General features: G+C 40.9%; 1 protein-coding gene across 1 annotated transcript; it reads left to right on the plus strand.

The window, feature by feature from the left end:
• The first annotated feature begins 5,325 nt into the window (after nt 1–5,325).
• LOC113331898 (probable inositol transporter 2) lies at nt 5,326–23,457 on the plus strand. The gene is made up of 5 exons (XM_026578541.1): nt 5,326–5,521; nt 6,024–6,250; nt 6,363–6,473; nt 6,584–6,997; nt 23,014–23,457. Exons 1-5 carry the CDS (start codon nt 5,326–5,328, stop codon nt 23,455–23,457), a joined length of 1,392 nt encoding a protein of 463 aa, XP_026434326.1.

Genomic DNA, 23,457 nt, shown 5'->3' on the forward strand with positions numbered 1-23,457 from the left:
TTCTAGAGGTGACATTATCATGAGTATAGGAAATTTATGTTTCTCCAACATTGAATCATGAGCCTCCTTCTGTCTAATTGTTTCTACAGCATGATCCACCTGAAAATTACATTGCTTATTATTTCATATGAAAGGAAGATAATCACACTACAAAGGCATGCTTAATAAGTAGAACAGCTATTACATAATTGGGTATACACACCTGTTCTAAAAACTGACGTAGAGTAATGTGCGAATTAATAATCGCTTAACAAAAGCATTGATGCTTTCCGAGCGTCCGGTGGTTGTCATTCCCCCAAAGAAGTCATCTCGAAGAAAAGCTGGAACCCAAGCTGTCCTAACATCGTATAGCCCATTGATGTGAGAGTTGTCATTTAGTTTGTACTTCGAAATTGCTAGTGGTCATTCATGCTCAAATTCTTCTATCGTCTCTAACCTGTATATCCTATAAAATTCGCTACACCACTCAAAATATTTGCTACGGAGGACTGACAAGAACCAACCACTGAACTTTGATGTGATATGCCAAATACAAAAACTGTGTTTTGTACTAGGTAACTCTAGTCCAATAGCTTCTGTCAACCATGGATCCTGGTCAGTTAAAATTGTAATGGGAGGTTTACCCATTATAGATACAAATTTCTGCAAACAATAAATAGATTGATAAATATTTCGCGCGAGAATAAAAATGAAACTATATACATATATGATTAAAGGAAGCAATGTGGTAAAGTCAAATCAATTGGCATACCTTCATCAACCATCGGAAAGTCTCCCTCGTCTCATTTCGAAGTAGTGCACATCCGAACATTATTGTTTTTCCATGATTGTTTATGCCCACAAATATACCAAACGGAATTTCATATGAATTAACCTTGTAAGTGGTGTCAAAGACCACGACATCACCAAATCTTTGATACCACTCAAAGCAAGCCGGTGGAGACCAAAAAAAGTGTTCCAGTCTATTTTCAGAATCAATTGTATATGCATATTGGAAACTTGAATTTTGATTCTTTGTTGTATTGCAATATTCCAAAATTTCTTGTGCATCATTACTGGTATTAGTTTTCCTTCTTTTATAGAGATAATTTCTTATATCTTGGTCGAGGAATGGAAGAAAACCATGTTGCAAGTTTTTCTCAAGTTCCATAACACGTACCATTTCTCTAATTGAGATGTAGTTGTAAGAAATCTTACAACAACACTCCACTATAACTAGTTCAATCTCTAGGTGATCATTATAAACTCTTGTTTTATTAACTAAAGAATAAGAATGTTTACAAAGCGGATTCAAGTATTAAAACAATTCTACTTGAAACCTAAATTCACTTTCTCTCTTCCTATTTCTTTTCCAAGACTTGTCCTAAAATTCTCTCAGAAACAATGACTCTCTCTCCTTTATATAGGATTTTACATAGTGGATGACAGCTAAGAATCCCATTATTTTCGGGATCACTATGCTACATATTCGCTCATATACAATCTCTCATCTTCGTATAGCATACTTCTTCGCATAATTCTTCACACTTTACTCGGGACTTTGTTGACATCATCTGGTGTGTCATCTCGACTTTGCTATGTGCGATGCTCCTCGCTCAGGTTGTATTCTTCACTTCGCGTAATTATTATCGTGTGCGATATTTAACTCCTACATTTGCCTCTTCTCATATTGCTTATTCTTCAAAGTGGGCGATGTGAGAAATTCTCCTCTTGCAAATCGCACATGCTTGTCTTTTTTCATTTTACTTTGCCGACAGTTTTCCATATTTCAAGCTCCCCTTATGTACGCGTGTCCTTTTAACCACTCATCTTTTGACACATCTCTTTTAACCGTAAGTTTTTATCCGTTCATTTCTTCGCATTAATGAGAGTAAATCTTGAAAAACGGGTCGCTCTTTCCTATATATTCTCTTCTATCTTACTCCCTTTATCTCCTTCATTCTTCTTCACCTTCTCTGCAAATTCATATTCTTCATTCCCATTCTTTAATGGCTCCAGCTGGTAAAAAGATGGAGATCGAATTTAACAAAGTGAAAACTGACATCAATCAAAGGGGTTACAAACGCTTTCTTCCTTCTTCATGTAATTTCGCATCCAAACTTAATCTTGATCTAATCAGATCTGAGCAATTGAATAATCGAAGAATCATCGTTTCATTAGGTCAACTTCAATTCTTACCAATTCCTTTATATAATCCTGAAATTCCTCTTTTCTATAGAATTCTTGATGATGAGAGATTCACACGAGGAATATTTCAGTTGAGTGGTGATGCTATCAGGATACCATTAGAGTATGCTCGCCGCGCAGGTGGTCTTGGAAATTCTTATCCTGATGAAGTGCGAAAAGAGGATCATCGTGATAAAATTATAGATCCTGCTGAGTATACTCTTGATAATTTCTTTAAGGATTATTACGTCGCTATTATGAAGAGTAATGTGACTAAGTGGGTTGTTCGCATAAGGAGAGTAGATGGTATCGCTGAAGATGAAAAGATTATGCGAGACATTGATTGGAATTCAAATTCTAATCGCGCTGCTCGCAGATCCAATGACTCTAGTTGGATTAATTGCCCTGTTATCTTGGAAGGGTCCTTTATATCTGGTAGAGCTACGGATGGTTCTGACAATCCTCTGCCCGAAGATTTCCCTCTTTACCATCCTTGGGAATTTAAATTACTCGAAAATGAGGAAAAGAAAGTAGCGGTATGTAATCCTCTTAATCCAGTTTTTAAATTCTCGTAACTTTCCTTCTTATATCTTATTTCTCCTTTTTTGCAGGATGTCAAAAAGGTCAGTACTTCGCGCAAAGTATCATCTTCGCAGAATAAGGAAGTAAGAAACACACTTTCTATTTTTAACAATATTGTTGCCTCTGTTTCTTATCTTGATTATTCGCGTAGGTGAATTCTCGACAAAACTTTAGGCAAAAGCAAGAGCATTCCTAACTTCCTACTTTTTCTCAAAAAGTTAAACAGTTCAGGAGATTTGGTGGGTGCAGGTTTTTCAGTTTGACAGGTGTCAAAAAATAAAAAGGGGCCACATACAAATTAGATGTGGCCCGTATCGTAGCCGTGGCGGAAAAAGAAATGGCTGCAGTGATTGAATTTATTTTTCTTTCTTAGTAAACAAATTTTTTGATGACACAAAAGCTTTACCATAAAAAAAAAAAGAAAAAAAAATACAAGACATTTCGACACTCTAATGTTCATAGCCCAAATGGATGTAAAAAATAGTTGGGTTCCGTACATATGATACGGTGGTGAGACCCTAAATTACATTGTTTACTAGTGTTCACGTCAGTCCACCACGGCACCTAGCATTTTGACACGAAATGCTCAGTTGCACACAAAAATAACATGTGTTCAAGGGCTACTGTGGTAATTTTATTTTCAATTACAAAAGCTTGAAGACCTACTCTTGTAATCTTATTATCAGCTCTCTCCGCCTTCTTCTTTATCCGTCTCTTCCTCAACAACTGATGAGGAGTAATCGAGAAATATTGCTATTGGAAGATGAAAACTTGATAAGATATTAATGGAGAAATTAGTCTTCAGCCAATGTTGAGTCAGGTCAGTGAGTTGTATGTATCAACCCGACCCTCAACTTCATCCTGTTCACCTGTATTCTGTTACTGGATTTTATTTTATTTTTCAATTTCTTCTATGACAATTAATCGAATCAGATCAAATAATTCTTCATTTTGGAACATTGGTTTGTTGTAATTATATGAAACTGTGGTGGAAATGGTTCTGATTTGCTAAAAGGTTCTGTAATTCCAATTAATTTTGATTGAAATCTGTTGAATGGTTCTGTAATTCCAATTAATTTTGATTGAAATCTGTTGAATGGATAACGGATTACTTGTATTGATTTTGCATTTCAATTTTCGGTGTATTTTTTTTCAACTATTTAAATGTGGGTCGAATATGAGCTATTGGGTCGGCTCTAGTGAAGTCCGTATTTGAATAGTGCATCTTCTTCACCCGTTTCTCTGCTACTGCAGTTGGTTTACAGTCTGAATCAACTGATCGACTTAGTGGATTATAAGATGAACTTTGAATTGATAATATGTTTATTTGGTTGTAATTTGAAGAAGTGCATGAACAATTTGATTGATTATTTGAAGATGAACCTCAATTTCCAGAAATTAAAGCCAAGTTTTTTTCTGTTTTGTACATATCTTATGACGGACAAGAACTACATTTCTCATCACATAGAAGGCCTCCTTAACGGTCGGCCAATTAGGGGTTTTTTTCGCTTCTATGATTTAATTGATTTGGTCCTGTTAATTTTGTATGTCTATATACGCTAAGTCGCTAACTAATGGTATGTTCACTTCCCTTCCAATGATTGTGGAAATACTCTCGAGCATGGCTTCCTTCCGGCTATACAGGGATTTCTTGACGATGCAACTTCAGCTGCATCTGTTTTTTACACACTCAATGGGTACTCGCGCACCCATTACTTCGGCAGAACCATTCTTCATGGTGGAGCTAAGTATCTAGCACCAGGCGGTGGGTTTGTTGTGGAGCACAAAAGCTTGAGTTGTAAATAAAATAATAATTAACTTTTGAGGGGTGTAAGTGTAAGTAATTATTTCTAGATACACTAAAATCGGATTCCCAAAGAATTTGACTTATCCAACAAGAATTACACTAACCACTACGAGATAATATTATTTTATTTTTATTTTATTTAATCTTGACATGTACCCTGTTATACAAGTTAAGAGAACATTAGATTTATTAATTAGTAGTTCAATTAAGAAAATTGGGTTTTTCTTAATAAAAGAAAGTTGTGAGAATCAGAGCTTTAAAAGAATATTACAGTAATTTGATACTTCAAATCAATATTTTGGGACACTATCGTCACATTTAACGCTTGCACCATGTTTTGCATTTACTTTAAGTTTATAAGCAATGTGAATTTGTGTTATTGATGAAAGACCATACTTTTACATTCGTTGCACATGATGTCATATTGGGAACAAAGGCTAGATATAGTAATGCAATAACCTCCTTAATCAAGGCATTGGAAATGGCAACTGATAAGGGATCCCAATATATGAGCTAAGATTATGAGCAGCATTATTACATTGCTCATAGTTAGACCATGGCACTAGAGATGATACGAGTACTGAAACAAATACTGAATAATGTAAATTGAAATCAACATGTTCCCTTTATGTCATTGTTTTCCCCTAATCTAATATCATTGTACGTGTGATCAAGAGTAACTCATTTTTGTCATGGCCGGAATAAGTTTCCAATTTATCAAACCAGTATTCAGCGTTTTGCGTGCAGCAGTATTGAGAAGTAACTCATACATGGAAGGGGATGGGATGGATCAGAAACGAGAACATGGAGATCAGCAGAGAGGTGATCATAAACCCAATTTGCTGGCAATGCAGAATCTTGAAGCAGATTGCAAAGAATACAGAAAAACTCAATGTGTCCATCCTCTCACGGGGTATCTCAAACTAAATGCTATCATTGGAGGACTTGTTTTTGGTTATTACATTGGTAAATATTTTTATATGTATAATTTGAAAACTAATAGTAATCTTCCGTTTATGTTGCATTATAGATTGTCACTTCCGGAGTAGCCAAGTGACTATCTGGTTATATTTTATTATAATCCAGACTTCCTTCCTGATAGGGTCATTCTATTTCTACTTGGTCAGGATTTGTCCTCTCACGATTCTATATCCAAGATGATTTTCAGTCAATTCTACATGTAAGCTTACTGCATTATTCTGATTGTTTGGTTTACATTCTCAACACTCATAAATGAAAGGAATGGGAAAATATTGAATTGGATTATATTAATTTGTCTACCATTTTTATGAAATCTTAAGGTTTAAATTGACAGGAAATTGTACGAACGGGTTTGGTAGGGGCAGTATTAGGTGCGGCAGTAGGTGGTTGGATGAATGATTGTTTAGGACGAAGAATTTCAATTTTGATTGCTGATGCCTTTGATGTTCATCGGTGGAGTATTTCTTATGTTGTTGTTGTCTATTAGTGATAGTGCTTCGTGTTCTAGTTGTTGCTTGCATGGTAACTACTGGGAAGATATTCATAGCTTTGGGGATTGGAACAATATCCATGACTTCACCTATTTACATATCAGAAGTTTCTCCACCTAAATCTCGAGATACCCTTGTTAGCAGTAACTATTATCTTTTTGCCGTTGGGAAATTTATCTTCTTATGCGTCGATAGTTACCTTACTGCATTTGCAACCAGTCAGGTACATATAACATTGGTGTTTTTCTAACAGTCATTAGCTTGCTAGACTGACATCCAAAACAGTGAACAGTCATTAACTTGCCAGACTGACATCTTAAATTTAATTGTTACAGGACCCTATTGGGTCTACAGATTACATCATTGCGTTGGCAGGGTTTCCGGCTCTACTTCAATTTGTGCTGATGTTATCGCTTCCTGATTCTCCTATTTGGCTATACAAAAGGGTTAGTTTGGAAAATTATGTTTAGTTTCTTTCTCGTTTATATATACATGTATGAATGCTTCATTTGATGTTCATTATTCTGTTTCTGTCAATAAAAAATAATTTAAGTAGAACCGGGAAGAGGATGCAATTGAAGCTTTGAGGAGACTTTACAATTTCTGTGAAGTTGAGAAAGAGTTTGATGCCTTAAGGTTGTCAGTTACAAGTGAAACAGCTGGTCAAGATGAGAAAAGTTATTCTGAAAACAGTTACTTGTTTAAGATTCGAACTGCATGGAGTAGTCCTTTAGTACGTAAACAGTTTGTTATTAGCAATGGTCTTCTAGTTGCCCAACAATTAATCGGTGAAACTGCGATAATTTATTGCATTCCCAGTATCGCTAGGATGGGTGGCTTAGCATCACCAAACCCTGATTGGGACATCTGGTTCACGAAGTTCACTTACTGGATATATTGTGGTCTAATGGCTCTTCCTGGTGGAATTGTTGGCTCATATATTTTGGTGTCAAGGTTTGGGAGGAGGAGGGTGCTTCTTTTTAACATGTACTGTGAACACATAAATCTCGAAGCCATCCACGTGTTCACAAACAATATTCGCATACATTCTAATTCTGAAATTGTACGTCGAATATGTTAACGGGATGATTATATCGATTCATCGACTTTAAGTCTTCGGGATTGTCATTATCTAGTCGAATATTATCATAAATAATGCTCGTATAAAGGGGTAAACAGAGAATCAAACATAAATGTAAAGCACATGACGTTCAATGCTGAATGTAAAGTGCTGAAATATAAATGAGACAAAGATTTACGTGGTTCGGCACTAAGGCCTACATCCACGGGGCTGGTGTTTCACTATGTATTGAATTATTACAAAGATAGTCAAATGACTTTAGAGTACACATAGGTCTGAGGAAGTAGGGGGATCACTTACTCTTCCTATTTCTCTCTCCTATATTCTCCTATCTTTTCTCTGGATTGGACGACCCCTTCTCTCTTAGTGGAGAGGGATATTTATAGAATTGGAACGTGGGTCCTACTTATGAGGTGTCGTTGTAACCTTATCTTCTTGTGCTTTGTGCCCATTACGCAGAGGTCTTCGGCATATGTTGCGGTCTAAGCTTGAATATGAAGGGTTATCCTCGCTTCTTCCACGAGCTGATTGACACGTGTATATCTCTTTGGTATTTAATGCGGGTAGATGGATGTCTGCTCGTGTCAGACAAGTGTCTCTTAGTCTGGCCACATCTGTGTCAGTCAAACTCTCTCTCAGCCGTTGATCTGGGATCTTCCTCGGGATTGGATGTACTAACACCCAAGGAGTACTATCGGGTGCTCCTCTAAGCCATCATACCTCTGTGATCCTCTGTCCCTGACCGTCAGATCTGCTGACCGGTGACATTTTCTGATGAGATGCTTGTTATCATGTTTTGATATGTCGTTTTGCATGCCTCCCACGTGTCTCTTCCTGTACACGTGGTGGATGATGAAAGGTGTACATACAATTTTCCCCTCTTCTTCTGACTTGGGCGTATTTTGCAATTTAGAAGAAGAAAGGTCGCCATACACGTTTTATCTCTCCTGAAATAACTTCCCCTATAAACACGGGCACGTTTCCCACTTTGCATTAATTTTTCCCTTAACTGCTCCTTGGTACGAGGGACATTTATTGTCTTCTCTAGCTTTATAAATAGGAAAGAGAATGTGAAAAAAGCTTTTATCCTCTTCTTGTCAGTGTTCATCCTCTTCTTGTCAGTGTTCATCCTTTCTTTGTTTTCTTGTTCTTGTTCTTGTTCTTTAGTCATTTATTATCGTCGTTCTTGTGAGGAAGATAACATCATTCAATTTTCTGTCTCTTTCGCTCTCGACTGTTTTTGCCCCTGTATCACAGATAACTAGATTTTGATATCTCCGATCCTTCTATCTTCGACCGTGGTTGGTGCTTGTCGTCCTCTTCTATACAGGTATGGGGTTTTTCATTAGATGCTCATCATTGATTTATCTATTTATCTACCCGTTTGTTTCCTGCTGCTGTATTCTTGGCTTTGTGATGAAGAACACACATGTCGAAGCATACATGCTTGTCCCTGTTCTTTGTTACAAAATCTGTGAGTTTGTATCTAAGTACTATCTCTGGAATCTGATGGGGTATTTCTAGTTATTTTTAGTTCTTAGGGTTTTTAACGTTTATCCGGATGAACCATCAATTATGGGTTTTTTGATCTTTAGTGATCTCCTCATATTTTTCTCTAAACTGTTTTTTTGTTTCCTTGTAGATATGTCTGGTCGTCTGCGGGCTCCTTACCAAACCCCGCCGTCTAGTCCGCCAAGATCCCCTCCGCGTCGAGATTCTGACAGATCTCCACTTGGGGAAGGTCCTTATAAGTCTTTGCAATCAGATCCTCGGGGTCATAGGGTTTCATCTTCCTCTGGTGCGAAGGCTTTGCCTACTAAGAAAGGGGATTTTCCGAAGGGTCCTTCTGGTTCTAGGTATGTTGTTAACCGCGCCCCTTCTCGTCCTCGTGAAGATTCTAGGAGTACACAGGCTCCTCCTCGTGATGACTCTAGGAGTACGCGGGCTCCTCTTCCTCGTAATGAAACATTGGATGTTCCGCCCCTTCGTTCAATGGCTCCTCCTTCAGTGCCTTCACAGAAATCTTTGCCGCCTCCTCCCATGGTTTCTTTCAAAGGGAAGTACTCCAAGGGTACCATGTCGAGATCTGATCCGTCTAAAAATTTTCCTTCTAAAAGGAAAGCTTCGGAATTGAGTCCTACTTCAGATTCCGCAGATGAAGAAGAAACTGTCCCCGTGATACGCAACATTTCAGTTGGTAAGAAGAAGGTCACTTTCAAGCATATTGATCTTGATATGTTCAAGTAAAAACATGAGCTTCAAGCTTTTGAGGTTCGCTTCTATGCCCCTGACGATGATATCACTTACGAGCTCCTTGCTAAGTATCAGTTTGATGAGTTTCATCTATTGACTACGGTTGGAGCCTTCGAGGCGAGTCTCATGTTTCCCTTATATAAGTCGGGTGACTCTTTTTATTATGAAGTGCTGGCTAGTCGCGAAGGCTCTTCCACAAACACTCATAATCGTTCCGTGTCACAACTGTCTGGGAATTATCTTCGTGCACTGAAGGAATGTTACCTGCGGAGCAAGGGAGAGACTATGATGACCTGCTATGTTCCAAATCCTGCTGAGAGAGAGTGGTATACTCCTCATAATTTTAACAGTTCCTTTGGGGATTATGTAAACAGTAGAAACCGTAAGTCGTGGAGTGTTAGTCTTCGTAACATTGCTGCTCCTCGTGGTGAAATTCGTCTTTTGAGTGAGGTGAGTGATGCCAAGCTGAAGTATGTTCCTGGTACTGAGGGATCTGCTAAACGGAAACTCTTTCCTGCTCGTGAAAGTATTAAGCGTGATCATGATTATGAATGGAATGTTACTATTATTGAGGTAGTTGGTCCTTGGGCTTATGGTTGGATTCCTGATCCGCGCGGTTGGCGTCCTTCTGAAAACAGCAAGCCTCGTGAAACTCTTCCTGCTCGTTATGGATATTTCTATCCTTGGAGTCCGAATTTCGCGGGCATGAATTTTTCTTACGCTCTTGATGTCGTTGATGGAGATGAGGAAGAGGGTTCTGGTGCTACCCATCCACCCAAGAGTGCTGCTGCTGCCAAGGTATAGTTTCTTCTTATATTCTCTATTCTATTTGCCCCTTTTTTCTTGCTTGAAATAATTTTCAATTTTGAAGTGAGGGAAAAAATGAGCCTTTGTGGGGATGTGGACTGGTTTGTAGGTGTCGAAGAAGAAGAAACTTGGACCCAAACAATCTTCTACTGTGGTGAACGGTGAGGCTGAGGTTTATGAGGAGGTTACGAGTCCTGTAAACGAGGGGTATGCTGAGGATGAAGAAATGTCCGATGGAGAAGAGCGTACCGATACTTCTCATCCTGATGACGAAGGTGGTAATGGTGAAGAAGAAGTTTCCGCGGGTGGTGATGGTGAATAAGAAATCGTCGCGGGTGGTGATGGTGAGTATGAGGGTAATATTACCGTAGGTGGTACTGGCGGGGGTGGATCTGCCCCTGTTGGCGATAATATTGGTGGTGTGGGTACTCTGCCCGTTATTTCCCCTGAATTTTCTTTTGGTAGGATATAATCCGCGGGGGAATTCTTTGATGTGAACGCTGCCATGGGTCTTGCCGGAGACTTCTCATTTCTTTCCCCAAATGATAATTGGGATGTGCTTGGGGATATTGGTAAAGAAGGTGCTACTGGTCAGCAGGCTGAAAACGCAGGTGGTCATACTGAGGATGGTGATGTCGAGACTTGCGCGAGTGAGGGGAGAACAGCCAAAAGGAAGTCTGCGGTTGAATGTCCTTCAGAGGATTTCCCTTACTCGCTAATTCCTGAAGGCGAAGATGACATTTTGGCTTGGCTTAAGAATAAAAATTTGATGTTCGTCCCCAACCCTTCCCTAGTGGTCCCTGGTGAGAAGAATTCTGACGCTTATACTCGTCAGATGATGCAAGTGTCTTCTGAAGCCCGCGTTGCTGAAATGTGGGAGAAGAATCTGAGAGCATCGGAAGCTAACCTAGTGGTTGACCCTCCTCCTATGTTGCTGATATGATGGCCATAGCTGATGGGTACCAATACGGTTTTCCCCAGCAGCGTGTCTTAGAGGTAAATCCTAGTACTGATTCCCTCATGATATCCGAACATTGTATTCTTCGCGATATCCGATCCCTTGGCTATAATAATGTTTGTTGTTTGTGACATAGATGATGAGGAGCGAACATTGTAACCATGTTCTATACCAATTATTTAAAGCAAAGTCTTTAAAGTTGGAGGCTAAGCTTCGTCATAGAGAAGAAGAACTATCTGCGGCTGAAATGGAAATAAGTGAACTGAGGGGTCGCCTGAAGGAAAAAGAACGGATGGATAATGCTGAGGAGAGTCTCCGTTCGAAACTTGCTATAGCCCGCAACGAATTGGAGCAGGCTCGTAGAAATGTATCGTCCCTCACAGGTTCGTATTTTTTATTGATCTTTCACTCCTCGTGATTCCCTATTTGTACTTTGGTGTTCTGTCTGAGTCTCCCCACCCTATCTTCAGTGGGTGGAGTCCCCGAGCTCATATGGCTTCGGAAAGAAAGGGAACGACAGAAATCCCGCATTGCAGAGTTGGTGGGTAAGTTGAAAAGCAAAGTCGTAAAGTGGAACGCTCGTGCTGATGAGTACGACGCCTTAGCAGCTGAGTGGCGTGAAAAGAGAACACTGATGGTTGATATGCAAAATAAGTACAATCATGACCGTCATCTGTTTAATGGTACGCTGTTATGGACGCGTGACAACCTGCGTGAAGCTCGAGGACATGCTTTGGATTTAGAGGCTAGAGTGCGCTTTTTGGAAGGAGAGTTACAACAGGCTCGTTCTTTCTTAGGCCCTGGGGTTAGGGATAGTATGATGCATCTTACCGAGGAAAGAGATAATGCTAGGGCTGAGGTTGGTGCTCTTAGTAAAGCCCTAGCAGCGTCTCGAGCTGATGTTGCTCGCCAAGTGGAGTCTGAGAGAGATCTTGAAGTGAATGTGTATCGACTCCATAAAAGAATGGGGGAGATGAATGATGAAGTCAACGATCTTCGTCACTTGGATTCAATGAAGCAGGTAGACTTAGACGCGAGTCAATTTGCTCTTACGAACCTTCAAACGGATTATAAGAAACTATCCGACGAATATGACTTTCTTGATGAGGCACGGGACGCAGTTGTTAATGAGTATGAAGAGGCTTCGCTAATGTCGAAGGTATAACCTCGTTTTATCGAGTGTGATTCTGTTATTTCTTTGTTTTAACCCCTTGGTATTTCTTGTTTTCAGCACTCGAGGGACAGCTTCACGCAGCAAATGATGAGCTTAAAAAATCTCAATCTGCCATAGCACAGCAGGAAGGACAAACCAACTATTTCAAAGGGTTGGCCGCGTCTCGTGAGGAAGCAGCAGAGATTGCCTCCAAAGAGGCGGAATGCCTATCTGCATTGTTGTCTCAGGCCAACCAGCGGACCGCTGTTATCACTTATAAAGCTCGATGTCAGTTGGTCGAACATGGTATTGTCAAGAATTATCCGCGTCGTCCCCTTCCCGCTCCCTTTCCTGGTTCTTCTGGGACTTCTTCAGGTGGTAGCGTACCTTCATCTCGCAAAGACAACCCTGTTGATGGAGCTGTATCGTCCAAGTAGATTTCTTTTATTAGTCATAGAAAGTTGATCCTTGTTGATTGTATAATTTCGGATCATTTTTTGATGTGTTTCTTGCTTTATCTTATTTGCTGAACTTGTAATCAACTCTTTATGAAATGGATCATCCTTTTGGCATACCTGCGTTATCAATTCATTTTTATTTTAAGTATTGTGAAGCGTTAAATTAGAAATAACTTTCTTTGTAAAAAGGTGAGAGTGTTTGGGTGCGACATCGAAGGTAAATACCTTCGTAATCGTCTTGAGATCTGTCACCCCGCTGGCGAATCCTGGGCCAGAGGATTCTCAAACGGTGGGGACGAGGCAGCGTTCTAGGATATGGGATGCTTATTTGAAATATTTACATGCACCCATTCCGTCGACCCGCTGCCTTAAAATTGGTTGGGTATCTCTTTCTGCTGGGTGCCTTCCCCCTGGTCTTACACTCATAGACACTGATAGGGAAGCCCTGAGAGATTGTAGATTAACTACTTTCCCCAATAGTGTTAATTTATTATGTAATGTAGTTCACCCAGCGGGCCTTTTGACCATTTCGTTTGCTTGAAGATTTCCCAAAAAGTTTGTTTGATTGATAGGTTGAGGCCTGCTACTCCTAGTCCAGAGATAGAAACATGTAGAGCGGTTACGCTTCCTTCTTCTTCTGGTATTCTTCACGCAGATGCAAAGCTGCGCTGCTCCTATGGGTAGTATGGTTTGATCCATTTAGCATTCCAAGGGTGTCGGAGGACCTCGCCTTTCAGATTGCGAAGATAGTAGGAAACGTTTCCCGCAACATCGTGTATTATAAAAGGTCCTCCCCATGTAGGTGCTAACTTTCCCCATTTCTTCTCTCGTTGATACTGTGGGATTGTTCTTAGCACATACTTCCCTTCTACAAAATTTCGAAGCTTAACCTTTTTGTTATACTCTCTCGCTAATCTCCGTTGATAATTTTCCATCTTTTGCAATGTTGCTTCCCTCCTTTCTTCCAGGTCGTCCAGTCTTTCTAACATCATGTTTGTTGTGAGATTTTTCTCCCATGCTTCAGTCTTTGTGGTTGGCATGAGGATCTCTGTTGGGATGACTGCTTCATCTCCATAAGTGAGGATAAATGGGGACTCCCCAGTGGCAGATCTTCGTGTTGTTCTCTATGCCCATAATACATTGTGTAGTTGTTCACACCATCGCCCCTTGTGTTCGTATAATTGATTTTTGAGGATAAGGGCGAGGGTCTTGTTAGTAGATTCCGCTTGTACGTTGCTTTGAGGGTATATGGGGGAGGACTTGTTCTTCCTTATTTTGAAAGTGTCGAAGAGCATGTTTATGTTTTTCCCCTGTAATTGTTTACCATTATCGGACACGATTTCCGCTGGTATGTCGAACCTGCAAATGATGTTTTGGAATATGAAAGTAAACACGTCCACGTCTCTGATCCTGGCTAAGGCTTTGGCTTCCACCCATTTACTGAAGTAGTCCGTGGCTACTATCAAAAATCGTCTTTTCCCTGATCCTTCGATGAAGGGCCCAACGATATCTATGCCTCATTTTGCAAATGGCCACGGACTATCCACAGAATTCAACGTTGTTTCTGGTGCGTGTATCTTTTTGGCGAAACGCTGACATTCTTCATATCGTCGGGAAATTCTTGCAGCATCTTGTATCATTGTGGGCCAGTAATATCCTTGTATTTTTGCTTTGTCGGCAAGTGATCTCATGCCGCTATGATTCCCTGCGTCTCCATAATGGATGTCGTTTAGAATTCGATGCCCCTCTTTCCTGGATAAGCAACGTAGTAACGATCTGAGGAAAGATTTCTTGTACAGGACCCCATCCCGAAGATCATATATTCCTACTTTGGAGAGTATTTTCCTGGCTTGTTTATGGTCCGCGGGTAAGTGATAGACACATTTTTGTGTCTAATTTGATCTCAATACTATATATTGTTGGCACTCGATTTTGTACTAATTTTTTTATTTTATGTATTTGTAGGTATTTTTTTGGAAATAAATATTTTTGGAAAAATTCGGCTCGAAAAGTTGATTTTGTCACCCGGAGGACAAGTGTTATTCGGACTCTCGCTTTTGGATAAGGGGTAACCTAATTACTAAGGGTCACCCCCAAGGCAGCTGCTATTCACACCCCAGTTCTGGTTAGGGGAAGGATATCTTCTTCCCAAATTCAAAAACCAAAAATTGGCGGGGAAAAAATATATCAACTGGCAGATGTTTGTTGGAATTTTTGAACGTGTTCTAGGGCGATTCAATGGCTGATTTTTGGTAGGAAGTTGTGTTATGTCCTATCAAACACGTTTTGGGCTTTTGGTTCGATCAAATTTGGCCATAATTAGCTGGACAATTCACGGAAGCAAAACAGGGAAACACGGGTTGGACACGGGATTGGAGAAGATTTGAGCGTGTTTTGATCATGCATGAGGGCTCTAGCAACGTTGTGGGTCGTGTGTAAACACTTCTAGAGTGACCAGGATGGAAATCTATGCGTACCAGAGCAAGAATGGAAAGAAAATATTCCCAAGAATATTTTTCTTTACTGCCGAGTTAAAGAGAATTATATGGAGTGAATGAGCGAGATTCGATGGGTCTGTTGGCTATAAATATGTTTCTATGGTTGCCTAGAAGGGGGGTCGAGAGTTGGGAGGAGAGAGGAGAGCCACAGAAGCAGAAATCAAGAGTTGATCAAACTCTGTTTCTGCTGCTGCTGATGATGAAGAACACCAAGAACGCGAAGAACAGACTCGCTTCAGCAGTCGTTTATCAACAGTGAAGAGACTCACACGCGTGGGTCGTAGGTTTGGGTCTTAGAGATTCAGTAACAATAGCACCTCTTCTGTGTCGTTCATTTTGGACGCCTTTTGTGGGTCGCAGAATCCTGTTTAATACTATTTACTTATCTTTCTCTTCATTGTAAAACACTTTTGAGCATCAATGAAATTCTTTGAGAGGTTTTCCAACATGATGAGCGACTAATTCCCTCGTAACCAAGGCAATGGAGGAAGCTATTCACGCAACATAAATGGGTAACTATTTCATTTAATTATATAATTCACCTAATCGCTGCTTTTGTAGAGTTTTAAATTATTTGAATGATTGTCTTAATTATTTGTTATTCAGTTTGATAGGTTATGCTTAGTTTAATCTCTTGATAATCTATGCTTAAGGTTTACAAATAATGTTTGAGAATCTGTATGATTGATAGTGAATTAAAGATAAAAGAGGACTTAAGAATCGAATAGAGTTTTGAAATATTTATCATTCAATTTTGCATAATAGTGGAATCTAGTGTCTTGGTTACCTTTCGCCCAAACTGTTAATATTTTTGTATATATATTTTTAAATCTTAGAATCCATTACCTTCACAAGTTCGAGTTTGAACGATACCCCTTACCACTACAACTACAACCCACATTAAATCTTTAATCAGTAAGGTTCCATCCTTGAGAAACGCATGAATCATCATTCTCCAATCATCTTCGTTGCTGAAATCTTCTTCTTGATTTGCTCTTGACAGGATATCTTCTTCGTCAAAATCGTTATGGATGTCTTCTCCCACCTGATCTTCGATATTTTCTTCCACTGTATCTTGATTTGTAGCAAAGGAAAACTGTGATGCAATCGAAGGCTCGTATACCCTTGTTATTTTGATAGCTTCGATATTCTTGTCCTTCAGCATGGATGATATATATGCTAGGGCATCCGCGTGCCTGAGATCTCTTCTGCACAAGTGCCTGTACTGGATGTTCGGAATTTGTGATGCCAATATTTGGACCAAGGCCATGTAAGCTGAGAGTGTGTCGTCGTATACATTGTGTTTGAACCCTATTTGTCGTATGACAAGATGCGAATCACTTGTCAGTCTTACATCAATTACCCCCATTTATATTATCAAGCGGAGGGCATGTATGACTGCCTCGTATTCGACGATGTTGTTAGTATGCTCTTTGAATTCTAACCTGAGTGCATGTACGATCCTTTCTCCAGTTGGGGTGGTGATGACAATGCCTATTCCTGCCCCTTCCTTATTTTTGGAACCATCAACGAAGACTTCCTATCGTCTTTGACTCGTGGGTTCGAGGACATCAACTGGATCCTTGTTTTCCTCGTCGGCTTCTGGTATGCCCCTAATCTCTTCATCGTTGTCCAGGGGGAGGTCTGCTAAGAAATCCGCCAATACTTGGGATTTTTGGGAGTGTTGAATTTCATGGATGATGTTGAATTGGTCCAGGTGGGTGTTCCACTTGGCTTTTCTCCCTACTTTTCCCGCGATTTTGAGGATTGCTTCCAATGGTGCTTTGCATGGGACGCGGATGAAGTGAGTTAGGAAATAGGTTCTCATCTTTTGAGTATCCCATACTAATGCCAGGATGAGTTGTTCGATCTTCGTGTAATTCCTTTCCGCAGAATTGAGGGTCTTGCTGACATAATAGATAGGCTATTCTATCTTCGTATTGGTTTTGACCAACACTGCGCTAACTGCGTCTTCTGTCGCTGCTATGTACAATGCCAAAACCTCATCAGGATCAGGCTTTTGTAGGATTGGAAGTGAAGCCAGGTATTCCTTGATTTTTTGGAAGGCTTCTTCACATTCTGCGGTCCATTCAAACTTACTCCCTTTTTTGAGATTATTGAAAAAAATGTTTGCATTTTTCCGAGGATCGGGCAATAAATCTGCCTAAGGCTGCTAAGGATCCATTCAGCTTTTGCACTTCTTTTAAATTCTTCGGAGATGGCATTTCCACTATGGCTGAATCTTCGCGGGGTCTACCTCAATACCCCTTTTTGTTACCAGATATCCGAGAAATTTCCCTGAGGTGACACCGAAGGTGCATTTTTCTGGATTTACTTTCATGTGATGTTTCCTCATTGCTTCGAAAATATCTCTCAGGTCCTAGTGGTGATCTTTGCGCAGCCTACTTTTGACGAGCATGTCATCAACGTAGACTTCTAGGGTACTGCCAATCCATGGCTTGAAGATAGCATCGACCATTCTTTGGTAAGTTGCCCCTGCGTTTCGAAGTCCAAAGGGCATTCTAGTATAACAATAAAGGCCATGCGGGGTGTAGAATCCTGTGTGTTGTTGATCTTCTTCTGCCAGGGTTACTTGGTTGTAACCAGAATATCCATCCATGAATGACAGCTCTTCGTACCCTTCCACTGCTTCAACCAGTTGATCTATTCTCGGTAGGGGATAGCTGTCTTTTGGACATGCCTTGTTGAGGTTAGTAAAGTCAATGCATATTCTAACCCCTCCATTTTTCTTAGGGACGATGACTATGTTCGAGATCCATGTTGGGTATTTGACTTCCTTGATGAAGCCTGCTTCTAGTAGTTTCCGAAGTTCTTTTTCTACTGCCTTATGATACTCTGGTGCAACTTTTCTTATTTTGTGCCTGAAAGATGGTGTGCCTGGTTTGATGCGCAGCTCGTGTTGGATTATTTTGGGATCAATCCCCGGCATGTCTCCTAACTTCCAGGCGAATACATCCGCGTATTCTTTAAGTAGTTTGGTTAAGGAAGCTTCTCTTTCTTCGTCCATCATGGTCCCTACTTTGATCATCTTCGGATTTTCTTCCGTTCCTATGTTGATTTCTTTTACGGGCTCCACTGGTGTGAACATCGGCTTCGGGTCCTTAAGGACTGGGACGTTCTTTAATTGCTATTTGGTATGTTTCTGTCCTTCGTTGGCTGCTGAAGTACTTGCCTCTGTGTTAAGAACATTATCATCTTTCTTCAATCCCTTCCCCGCGGTTTCCTTGAGGAACAGGTCTATGGCCTTTTCTTTCGCCGCTTCTTTATTTTTGGTCCTTCGGGTTTTTCGTTGCTCTTCTTGTTCGTTGTTGATACGATCATGAGTGGCCTGGCACTCTTTTGCAGAGACCCGATCTCCCTTGATTTCCATTACTCCCTCGGGTGTAGGGAACCTGAGATATTGGTAGTAAGTTGCTGCTACTCCCTTGAGTTTATGTACCCACTTTCGTCCAATAATGGCGTTATAGGGGGATGGGACGTCTACCACGCTGGATCGTGTTTCTACTTTCATGGGTTCGGCGTTCACCTACAACACGATGTCTCCCAATGGCTTTGTGGGCGCTCCGTTGAACCCGTAGATGGTGTAATAATAGGTCATCAGCTGTTCATCATGGAGCTTCATCCGTTTGAAGGCGTCGTAGAATAGAACGTTCACTGAGCTTCCCCCGTTGATAAGGATCTTTTTGAGGTTACATCCGGCCACTGGTAGTGTGAGTACCAAGGGATCGTTATGGTATTCCATATCTTCTTCGATATCTTCAGTATCGAAGATGATAGGTGCGTCCATCCACTCTTCGTGCTCGTCCACCTCTACGCCATCAATCTTATATAATTCGCAGTGGTCTTCGAATTGCTTTCGTAACCTCTTTCCTATCTGCGCTGTAAGTGAGGGCCCTACGGCTTCGGAACACGAAATGGTGTTGATTGTACGGTTTCCCTCTGGAAGTTGGACTTGCTTGGTTCGTTTGGATCTGTCCTTGGTGACTTCCTTTCGTATGTATTGCTTGAGTTCGCCAGCATCAATCAACTTTTGGATCATTATTTTGAGGTTTTTGCATTTCTCGGTCTGGTGACCGTTGAAGCAATGATACTCGCAGTAATCTTTTGACTTCTCGGTCCTTGGGGTTTTTTTTTCCCTTAGACCACGGCCACTCCAAATTTTCCCTTCCTTTGATCTCTCGCAAAATCCGAGCGTAGCTAGCATTGAGATTCATATAAACCTGATATTCGAATTTTCGATCGTCTTTTTATCGTTCATCTCTTCGTTCCTTCCTATCTTCGTGCGGTCGTTCCAAAGATCTATTTCTTTTGGCCCCGCTGGTTTTTTCTACGGAATTAGTACGGTGAGATCTATGCGTTTGTGCCCTCGGGTTCTCACGCTGGATTTCTTCAAGACGAGCATACTTCTCAATAATTATTTGAAGATCTCCTTCTGTCTTAGGTACGCTTCCGTGGATCTCAACAAACAGTGGACTCATTCGGTCTAATCCCCACTTGTAGCAGTTGATGCTTACTACGGGATCCACACTCCCTATAGCTTGGAAGATCTTATGCCATCTGTTGGTGTATTCCCTTGTGTTCTCCTTGTATCCAATTTCCAGAGAAAAAAGTTTATCCATTCCGGTGTTGACAGCTTTGTTGTACATGTAGGTTCTCAAGAATTTCTCTGCGAGTTGATCGTAGGAGTTGATGTAATCAGGTGGAAGGTTGTCAAACCAAGACAAAGCTGATCCCTTCAGACTTGATGGGAAATACCTACATAGGACGGCGTCGTTTTGACTCCATCGGGCTAAGATACGATTATAATACCGGATATGTGTCGCGGGATCACTGAATCCGTCATAGCATTCAAAAGTTGGGACATGGGACTTCAGCGGAATGGGGGTATTTGCCAAGCGATGAGTTAGGGGCGTGGATTTAGCCTCTTTCATCACCTATTCAAGCATTCCTACGCCTTGTCTGGATTTTAACTGCCTGATCTCAGCCATCATCTCATCACGCAGCTCTTCCATTGCGCGGTAATGTCCCACGTTCTCGTGATCAGTTGAGCGTTTCTTTCTTCGATCTTCACTGTCATAATAATCTGAGTCTTCGGCAGCATAATACGGATCAGATGCGTTGCTTCCCCTAGAGGCGTTTGCTAGGATGATTCTTCGGTCTCGATTAGGCTCTGGTGCCTTAGAATTTGCTTCGTCCAGTTGTTGGCTGGTCTTCGTGCTTTGGGCAATCCGATCTTTTAAGTCTTGGTTCTCTCTGGCCAGAAGAGATACGGCATCTGCGTAGACCTGCTGGCTCTTTTTCAATTCTTCGAGCTCTACCATCAGTCGGTGGGACTGGTTAGATCCCTGATTGGGAGTTCCGGCTTGTACCCCTACGGCCATGGTTCCCCCTTCGTCTATTGTGTGTATTAAGGGTGGTAGAGGATCAGCTTCAATTGTTGGTATCTCCAAGTTTGGTCCCCTCGGTTGAGTTTCCACCCGCGGTGCTAAAACCACTGGTATGGTTTGATTCTGACCGTTGGTTGACGGCATTCCGAAGGCTGGCGGATGCGCGGGCAGATGTGTCATAGATTCTGCCACCCCTTCTCTTTGTTGATGGACTTGGTTTGAAACCAAAATTTTGTTAGCTTCTGCATCCTGGAGGGCCGCAACAGTTGCATTGTTCTTTGTGGCTGCTGCTTTGAGAGTCGCGGCTGCAATGGAGTTAGTGTTCATAGGCGAGGTGATTTCCGCAGCATCCCGCCTCTGATTAGCTGTTTTAGCTTTGTCTCCTTTCTGCTTACTTCGGGTCATGACCGGGGTAGTCCTTGGTGTCTCCTTGATGAGGCTTTGGTTTTTCCTGCCTCTAGTGTCTTTTTCATTTTTAGTCCTTTTCTGCATAGGGGAATAAATAAAGAGAACCACAGATATCCACAAGGATCAGGTTAGTGCCATTCGTACCCGCAAATTTTGTGGAATAAAAAGAAATGAGCTGCCCAAGGGCCTTAATAAAAGAGAAACATACAGATTTCATCGGTCTTGTTTTCGCAATACAAATCCTCTAATAAACAATCATGGATCTTGTTTTCAGACTACTTTTAAAAAGGAAAACTTTTGGAAAGGCAGATCCGTAGCGAAAACTCATGAATCTGATTATTAAGTCTTAGTTTTAAAAAGAAAAACGCCTCACGTGCTCATCTGTGATAGATATCCGTGGATTTGTCTGCTTTGAAATGGTGTTTGTGAAAATAAAGACCAAGAACCCAGAATAAAAAAGGTTTTGAAAGCACGCCGAACCCAGAATAGAGCACAACCATAATGCGCGTTTAAGGTGAAATCACAGAATAAGGTAAATCTTTTACCGTGACAAAGTCCCTGTTTCTAGCGCCAGATTGTGAACACATAAATCTCGAAGCCATCCACGTGTTCACAAACAATATTCGCATACATTCTAATTCTGAAATTGTACGTCGAATATGTAAAGGGGATGATTATATCGATTCATCGACTCTAAGCCTTCGGGCTTGTCATTGTCTAGTCGAATATTATCATAAATAATGCTCGTATAAAGGGGTAAACAGAGAATCAAACATAAATGTAAAGCACATGACGTTCAATGTTGAATGTAAAGTGCTGAAATATAAATGAGACAAAGATTTACGTGGTTCGGCACTAAGGCCTACATCCACGGGGCTGGTGTTTCACTATGTATTGAATGATTACAAAGATAGTCAAATGACTTTAGAGTACACATAGGTCTGCGGAAGTAGGGGGATCACTTACTCTTCCTATTTCTCTCTCTTATATTCTCCTATCTTTTCTCTAGATTGGTCGACCCCTTCTCTCTTAGTGGAGAGGGGTATTTATAGAATTGGAACGTGGGTCCTACTTATGAGGTGCCGTTGTAACCTTATCTTCTTGTGCTTTGTGCCCATTACGCAGAGGTCTTCGGCATATGTTGCGGTCTAAGCTTGAATACGAAGGGTTATCCTCGCTTCTTCCACGAGCTGATTGACACGTGTATATCTCTTTGGTATTTAATGCGGGTAGATGGATGTCTGCTCGTGTCAGACAAGTGTCTCTTAGTCTGGTCACGTCTGTGTCAGTCAAACTCTCTCTCAGCCGTTGATCTGGGATCTTCCTCGGGATTGGATGTACTAACACCCAAGGAGTACTATCTGGTGCTCCTCTAAGCCATCATACCTTTGTGATCCTCTGTCCCTGACCGTCAGATCTGCTGACCGGTGACATTTTCTGATGAGATGCTTGTTATCATGTTTTGATATGTCGTTTTGCATGCCTCCCACGCGTCTCTTCCTGTACACGTGGTGGATGATGAAAGGTGTGCATACATATACTGCGTGTTATGGGGTCTTTTAGGATTATGTTTCATCTATATAATATCACCTAATAATATTGAAGGAGTGAGTCGATCGGAGACTATTACCAATTTTGGAAACAACACATGCTCGAGTTATATCGAAGCAACAACAAATGCAGATAGATGGGATTGTTTGACATGCCTTCGAGCTGGATGTGGGTTTTGTGCTGGTATAAATGATAATTTCATAGAAAGCAAGTAAAATTCACTCTGAATTTAATTTTAGTAGGACCATAAGTACAGTATCCACATCACACCCACAAGTAAAGTTCACTCTAAGTTTTCGTTACTATGGGTGTGATCTTCACGATGAGGTGGGTTGCTTTCTTAGTTAACCAGAGTCAAATGATGATGTTCTTGTTACTATTACTGATTGATCGTTCTTTCCTTTTACACAGCTTACACCTGGCGGTGCTTGCTTGACTGCAGAACCTAATGGAACATCGCAAGCTTGTTTTGCCAAAACTCGAATCTGGCTCACACAAGATTCGCTCACACAAGAATGCCGAATGAAAGCTCCCGCTGTAGCAACTTTTTTTTCGTCAGCAGGTTGCCATGTTTCTTATTCAGTCGTGCTTGGAACCATCCCATGGATGATAAACTTAAAGATCTACCCGGCAGAAGTTAGAGGCATGTATGGTGAGATGGCTGCGACTACAAACTGGATCTCCTTCCTCAGTGTGATCGTATTATTCCTTCTCTTGAATAAAGCTATAGGCTCCCTATTCACAATTATATTCATCAGTTTGATTTCTGTCATTGTTACCCAGTTGATCAAAATGTTAATACCTGAAAACAAAGGCTTTTTCTTGTCGGGAGAGGTTGGAAGAAAAAGCACGTAG

The sequence above is a fragment of the Papaver somniferum genome, unplaced genomic scaffold, assembly GCF_003573695.1.
Source record: "Papaver somniferum cultivar HN1 unplaced genomic scaffold, ASM357369v1 unplaced-scaffold_128, whole genome shotgun sequence".
In the NCBI taxonomy this organism is placed as follows: domain Eukaryota; kingdom Viridiplantae; phylum Streptophyta; class Magnoliopsida; order Ranunculales; family Papaveraceae; genus Papaver; species Papaver somniferum.

Coding starts and splice junctions, on each gene's coding strand:
- LOC113331898 (XM_026578541.1), top strand. CDS start 5,326: ATGGAAGGGGATGGGATGGATCAGAAACGAGAACATGGAGATCAGCAG. Junction 5,522..6,023: donor TGTTTTTGGTTATTACATTG/GTAAATATTTTT, acceptor GTTGTCTATTAG/TGATAGTGCTTCGTGTTCTA. Junction 6,998..23,013: donor CAAGGTTTGGGAGGAGGAGG/GTGCTTCTTTTT, acceptor CCTTTTACACAG/CTTACACCTGGCGGTGCTTG.